This window comes from Oncorhynchus gorbuscha, linkage group LG23, assembly GCF_021184085.1.
Source record: "Oncorhynchus gorbuscha isolate QuinsamMale2020 ecotype Even-year linkage group LG23, OgorEven_v1.0, whole genome shotgun sequence".
Classification (NCBI taxonomy): Eukaryota; Metazoa; Chordata; class Actinopteri; order Salmoniformes; family Salmonidae; genus Oncorhynchus; species Oncorhynchus gorbuscha.
This window is the reverse complement of record NC_060195.1, coordinates 69,764,357-69,771,856: the sequence shown is the minus strand read 5'-3', so window position 1 is coordinate 69,771,856 and position 7,500 is coordinate 69,764,357. Positions and strand designations below refer to the sequence as shown.

The window sequence follows — 7,500 nt, the reverse complement described above, 5'->3', positions numbered from 1 at the left end:
TCTGTCTCTACCTATCAGTGTTGGTCATCCCAGTCTGTCTCTACCTACCAGTGTTGGTCATCCCAGTCTGTCTCTACCTACCAGTGTTGGTCATCCCAGTCTGTCTCTACCTATCAGTGTTGGTCATCCCAGTCTGTCTCTACCTACCAGTGTTGGTCATCCCAGTCAGTCTCTACCTACCAGTGTTGGTCATCCCAGTCTGTCTCTACCTATCAGTGTTGGTCATCCCAGTCTCTACCTACCAGTGTTGGTCATCCCAGTCTCTACCTACCAGTGTTGGTCATCCCAGTCTGTCTCTACCTACCAGTGTTGGTCATCCCAGTCTGTCTCTACCTACCAGTGTTGGTCATCCCAGTCTGTCTCTACCTACCAGTGTCGGTCATCCCAGTCAGTCTCTACCTACCAGTGTTGGTCATCCCAGTCTGTCTCTACCTACCAGTGTTGGTCATCCCAGTCAGTCTCTACCTACCAGTGTTGGTCATCCCAGTCTGTCTCTACCTACCAGTGTTGGTCATCCCAGTCTGTCTCTACCTATCAGTGTTGGTCATCCCAGTCTCTACCTACCAGTGTTGGTCATCCCAGTCTCTACCTACCAGTGTTGGTCATCCCAGTCTGTCTCTACCTACCAGTGTTGGTCATCCCAGTCTCTACCTACCAGTGTTGGTCATCCCAGTCTGTCTCTACCTATCAGTGTTGGTCATCCCAGTCTGTCTCTACCTACCAGTGTTGGTCATCCCAGTCTGTCTCTACCTACCAGTGTTGGTCATCCCAGTCTGTCTCTACCTACCAGTGTTGGTCATCCCAGTCTGTCTCTACCTACCAGTGTTGGTCATCCCAGTCTGTCTCTACCTACCAGTGTTGGTCATCCCAGTCTGTCTCTACCTACCAGTGTTGGTCATCCCAGTCTGTCTCTACCTACCAGTGTTGGTCATCCCAGTCTGTCTCTACCTACCAGTGTTGGTCATCCCAGTCTGTCTCTACCTACCAGTGTTGGTCATCCCAGTCTGTCTCTACCTACCAGTGTTGGTCATCCCAGTCTCTACCTACCAGTGTTGGTCATCCCAGTCTGTCTCTACCTACCAGTGTTGGTCATCCCAGTCTGTCTCTACCTACCAGTGTTGGTCATCCCAGTCTGTCTCTACCTACCAGTGTTGGTGATCCCAGTCTGTCTCTACCTACCAGTGTTGGTCATCCCAGTCTGTCTCTACCTACCAGTGTTGGTCATCCCAGTCTGTCTCTACCTACCAGTGAGAAGACAAGTCTGTTTTCCAGTCAGACTCATCCTAATCTCTCGTGGACAGACTACGTAACACAAATGGTAGCTGGCACCAGATTTTCCTCCTGGGTTTGTCGAGTTTAGCCTCATCCTTATCCCTAAGGCCTTGTAAGTAATACTTGGTTGGTAACAGTGCTTCAGTGAGTCCTTGTCCCAGGGTTTGAGGACAGATAGAGTGATCTGATTGGTCAGTCTGTTATCTGTTAGTCTCTGACTGAAGAGGGAGTACAGAGCAGTGTACAGGGTACTGTGAAATCATCCATCCACCCCAGCACTGAGCCTCTGCCTGCTTCCACAGGAAATACTGTATGCTGACGTGTGTGTGTGTGTGTGCATCTCTCTGTGTCTACCTGTCTCTCTAGCGAGCATTAGCATTATACAGTATAGGATATGTTTGACAGCCTGCGACTACCGGGGGGGTACAGTGGTACAGTCCAGCAGGGTCAGTAGTAGTCTTCATAGTTCTTAGGGTTGAGGCAGTAGAGGATCCCCCCACCGAAGGAGAAAATGGTAGCGCCCCAGGCCAGGCCGTAACCCCAGTTGAACTCGTGGTATATGCTCATGCTGATGGTCTCCGTGAACTTGATGGGGTAGAGGACCAGACTGCAGCCCTGCAACACCACTGGAGCAGAGGGAAACAGAGGACATCTCATACTGTATATTGAAGAGGTAGAGATATATGCATATTACGCATGAATTAACTGTCTAACAAGGAATATGATATGAGAAGACAGAGACAAATAATTGTGTGTGTGTGTGTGTGTGTGTGTGTGTGTGTGTGTGTGTGTGTGTGTGTGTGTGTGTGTGTGTGTGTGTGTGTGTGTGTGTGTGTGTGTGTGTGTGTGTGTGTGTGTGTGTGTGTGTGTGTGTGTGTGTGTGTGTGTGTGTGTTCACCTGCAGCGAACAGCATGACAGCGACAGGTCTGTTGAAGCGTCTCCGAGAGCCGATACACACTGACACCAGGACCACCAGGAAGGAGAGCAGGACCAGAGCAGCTCCGCCTAGCAACAAGGACAGGGTGGCGATCTGCCAGTCTAGAGGAAAGAAGAAGACATATATAGTTAAGGAAAGAGGTAGAGGAGGGAAAAGAGAGGGGAGGAGCATATGAGAGATAAGGAGGGAGAAGGGGATGGGAGACAGAGAGGGAAGGGGAGATAGAGGGCAGAGTGGGAAGGAGAGATAGAGGACAGAGAGGGAAGGAGAGATAGAGGACAGAGAGGGAAGGAGAGATAGAGGACAGAGAGGGAAGGAGAGATAGAGGACAGAGAGGGAAGGAGAGATAGAGGACAGAGAGGGAAGGAGAGATAGACGACAGAGAGGGAAGGAGAGATAGAGGACAGAGAGGGATGGAGAGATAGAGGACAGAGAGGAAGGAGAGATAGACGACAGAGAGGGAAGGAGAGATAGAGGACAGAGAGGGAAGGAGAGATAGAGGACAGAGAGGGAAGGAGAGATAGAGGACAGAGAGGGAAGGAGAGATAGAGGACAGAGAGGGAAGGAGAGATAGAGGACAGAGAGGGAAGGAGAGATAGAGGACAGAGAGGGAAGGAGAGATAGAGGACAGAGAGGGAAGGAGAGATAGAGGACAGAGAGGGAAGGAGAGATAGACGACAGAGAGGGAAGGAGAGATAGAGGACAGAGAGGGATGGAGAGATAGAGGACAGAGAGGAAGGAGAGATAGACGACAGAGAGGGAAGGAGAGATAGAGGGCAGAGTGGGAAGGAGAGATAGAGGACAGAGAGGGAAGGAGAGATAGAGGACAGAGAGGGAAGGAGAGATAGAGGACAGAGAGGGAAGGAGAGATAGAGGACAGAGAGGGAAGGAGAGATGGAGGACAGAGAGGGAAGGAGAGATAGAGGACAGAGAGGGAAGGAGAGATAGACGACAGAGAGGGAAGGAGAGATAGAGGACAGAGAGGGAAGGAGAGATAGACGACAGAGAGGGGAGGAGAGATAGAGGACAGAGAGGGGAGGAGAGATAGAGGACAGAGAGGGGAGGAGAGATAGAGGACAGAGAGGGGAGGAGAGATAGAGGACAGAGAGGGAAGGAGAGATAGAGGACAGAGAGGGAAGGAGAGATAGAGGACAGAGAGGGAAGGAGAGATAGAGGACAGAGAGGGGAGGAGAGATAGAGGACAGAGAGGGAAGGAGAGATAGAGGACAGAGAGGGGAGGAGAGATAGAGGACAGAGAGGGGAGGAGAGATAGAGGACAGAGAGGGGAGGAGAGATAGAGGACAGAGAGGGATGGAGAGATAGAGGACAGAGAGGAGGGGATATCAGGTGGTATAAACAAGAGGGAGCAAACAGCAAGTTGTCGGAGGGAAATGGAGCGAGGGGGGGAGAGAGGGGGAGAGAGGGAACAGCAAGAAAGAGAGAAAGAGGGGGAGAGAGGGGGAGAGAGAGAGAGACAGAGAAAGAGGGGGAGGGAGAGAGGGAGAGACAGAGAAAGAGGGGGAGGGAGAGAGCGAATGAGGGGAGGGGAGAGAGAAAGAGGGGGAGAGAAAGAGGGTGAGGGAGAGAGGGAGAGAGAAAGAGGGGGAGAGAGAAAGGGAGAGAGGGGGAGAGAGAGAAAGAGGGGGAGAGAGAGAAAGAGGGGGAGAGAGTGAAAGAGGGGGAGAGAGAGAGAAAGAGGGGGGAGAGAGAGAGAAAGAGGGGGAGAGAGAGAGAGGGAGAGAGAGAGAGAGGGAGAGAGAGAGAGAGAGAAAGAGGAGGAGAGAGAAAGGGGGGGTCAGATAGAGACGCTGACTCGCATCTCACTGACACACATCGTTGACTAAAGAGCATTGTTGGCATGTTATCAAAAATCAATCTGCCATCATCTCAACCAACCCCACTAACAACATACAGGCAAGGCAACATCTACACCCCACCCACAACCCCAACCCCACCAACATCTACACCCCACCCACAACCCCAACCCCACCAACATCTACACCCCACCCACAACCCCAACCCCAAGAACATCTACACCCCACCCACAACCCCAACCCCAACAACATCTACACCCCACCCACAACCCCAACCCAAACAACATCTACACCCTCCCACAACCCCAGCCCCACCAACAACTACACCCCACCCACAACCCCTACCCCACCAACAACTACACCCCACCAACAACTACACCCCACTAACAACTATAACCCCACCAACAACTTTAACCCCACAAACAACCACACCCCACCAACAACCCCACCCACAACCACACCCCACCCACAACTATAACAACACCAACAACTATAACCCCACAAACAACCACACCCCACCAACAACTACACCCCACAAACAACTATAACAACACCAACAACTACACCCCACAAACAACTACACCCCACCAACAACTACACCCCACAAACAACTATAACAACACCAACAACTACACCCCACAAACAACTATAACAACACCAACAACTATAACCCCACCCACAACCACACCCCACCCACAACTATAACAACACCAACAACTATAACCCCACCCACAACCACACCCCACCCACAACTATAACAACACCAACAACTATAACCCCACCCACAACCACACCCCACCAACAACTTTAACCCCACAAACAACCACACCCCACCCACAACCCCACCCACAACCACACCCCACCCACAACCCCACCCACAACCACAACCCCACCAACAACCCCAACCCCACCAACAACCCCAACAACTATAACACCACCAACAACTATAACCCCACCAACAACCACACCCCACCTACAACTACACCCCACCAACAACTATAACCCCACCCACAACCACAACAACCCCACCAACAAACACGCAACCCACAATCGCAACCCCACCAACAACTACACCCCACCAACTACTACACCCCACCAACTACAACCCCACCCACAACTACACCCCACCCACAACTACAATCCTACCAACAACCACAACCCCACCCACAACTACAACCCCATCCACAACCCTACCAACTACCACAACCCCACCCACAACTACAACCCCACCAACCCCACCCACAACTACAACCACAAACACAACCCCACCTACCAACTACCCCAACTCTACCAACAACTACAACTCCATCAACTACACCCCACCAACAACTACACCCCACCACAACTACAACCCCACCCATAACTACAACCCCACCCATAACTACAACCCCACCAACAACCCGAACAACAGCCACAACCCGACCCACAACAGCAACCCCACCAACAACTACAACCCCACCCACAACCACAACCCCAACCCCACCCACAACTACAACCCCAATCCCACCCACAGCAGCAACCCCACCAACAACTACATTCCCACCCACAACCCCACCAACAACTACAACCCCACCCAGAGGAGAGGAGAGGAGGATGGGGAAGAGGAGAAAGGAGGAGAGGAGGATGGGGAAGAGGAGAAAGGAGGAGAGGAGGATGGGGGAGAGGAGGATGGGGAAGAGGAGAAAGGAGGAGAGGAGAGGAGGAGGAGAGGAGGAGAGGAGGATGGGGAAGAGGAGAAAGGAGGAGAGGAGAATGGTGAAGAGGAGGATGGGGAAGAGGAGAGAGGAGGAGAGGAGGATGGGGAAGAGGAGAAAGGAGGAGAGGAGAGGAGAATGGGGAAGAGGAGGATGGGGAAGAGGAGAGAGGAGGAGAGGAGGATGGGGAAGAGGAGAAAGGAGGGAGAGGAGAGGAGGATGGGGGAGAGGAGAGGAGGATGGGGGAGAGGAGGAGGAGGATGGGGAAGAGGAGAAAGGAGGAGAGGAGAGGAGGATGGGGGAGAGGAGAGGAGGATGGGGAAGAGGAGAAAGGAGGAGAGGAGGATGGGGGAGAGGAGGATGGGGAAGAGGAGAAAGGAGGAGAGGAGAAAGGAGGAGAGGAGAAAGGAGGAGAGGAGGCTGGAGGAGAGGAGAAAGGAGGAGAGGAGGCTGGAGGAGAGGAGAAAGGAGGAGGGGAGGCTGGAGGAGAGGAGAGGAGAAAGGAGGAGAAAGGAGGAGAGGAGGATGGGGAAGAGGAGAAAGGAGGAGAAAGGAGGAGAGGAGAAAGGAGGAGAAAGGAGGAGAGGAGGATGGGGAAGAGGAGAAAGGAGGAGAGGAGGGTGGGGAAGAGGAGAAAGGAGGAGAAAGGAGGAGAGGAGAGGAGAAAGGAGGAGAAAGGAGGAGATGAGGATGGGGAAGAGGAGAAAGGAGGAGAGGAGGATGTGGAAGAGGAGAAAGGAGGAGAAAGGAGGAGAGGAGAGGAGAAAGGAGGAGAAAGGAGGAGATGAGGATGGGGAAGAGGAGAAAGGAGGAGAAAGGAGGAGAAGACACAAAGATCTACAGGAGGAAAGCATGTACAGTTGTTCCAGCAATGTAAGTGAAAAACAACAAGAACTCAGGACATTCATGATGAAACCTGAAGAAACATTTGAAGTGTTGTGGGTGTCTATGTTCCCTGCCCAGGAGTCAGACTGGTTTACACCAGATGAAGAGGGACATTTCCCACACTAACTGTACCCTGTCCGTATGCATTAACCAGAGGCTGGATCCAAAATGGCACACTGTTCCCTTTATAGTGCACTACTTTTGACCAGGGCCCATAGGGTATCCCATAGGACCCTGGTCAAAGGGAACAGTGTGCCATTTGGGGTGCCCTCAGAGAGGAGTAGCCTGACGTTGGAGGGGTTTATGTTTCATTCATGTTTCAGCTGTAGTCACAGTGTTCTCACAGTCACTGCTCTCAGCCTATCAGAAGACACAGCCAGGGAGTCAACCTGGTTATGAAGAGGACCACATGGTTGTGTTATGGTCGGACCGTATGGTCAGTTGAGGAGTGAACCACGGTCACTGCTCTCAGCCTATCAGAAGACACAGCCAGGGAGTCAACCTGGTTATAAAGAGGACCACATGGTTGTGTTATGGTCGGACCGTATGGTCAGTTGAGGAGTGAACCACGGTCACTGCTCTCAGCCTATCAGAAGACACAGCCAGGGAGTCAACCTGGTTATGAAGAGGACCACATGGTTGTGTTATGGTCGGACCATACGGTCAGTTGAGGAGTGAACCACGGTCACTGCTCTCAGCCTATCAGAAGACACAGCCAGGGAGTCAACCTGGTTATGAAGAGGACCACACGGTCAGTTGAGGAGTGAACCACGGTCACTGCTCTCAGCCTATCAGAAGACATGGTTATTTTCAGAACCGGGGCTAAGGGAGTCATGCTGGTTAGATGGACTGTGTGTTTGTGTAGTGGTCCGACTCTATGGTCAGAGAGGGAGTGGA

At 52.3% G+C, this 7,500-nt stretch overlaps 1 protein-coding gene across 1 annotated transcript in view; it reads right to left on the bottom strand.

The window, feature by feature from the left end:
• Positions 1-1,694: 1,694 nt before the first annotated feature.
• LOC124011684 (transmembrane protein 47-like) overlaps positions 1,695-7,500 on the bottom strand; it is a 28,163-nt gene continuing 22,357 nt past the window's right edge. Inside the window, exons 2-3 of the mRNA XM_046325167.1 lie at positions 2,171-2,311; positions 1,695-1,898 (exon numbers count right to left, since the gene is read on the bottom strand). Coding sequence (XP_046181123.1) covers positions 1,720-1,898; positions 2,171-2,311 — 320 coding nt within the window. The 3' untranslated portion in view covers positions 1,695-1,719. The remainder of the gene's footprint in view (positions 1,899-2,170; positions 2,312-7,500) is intronic.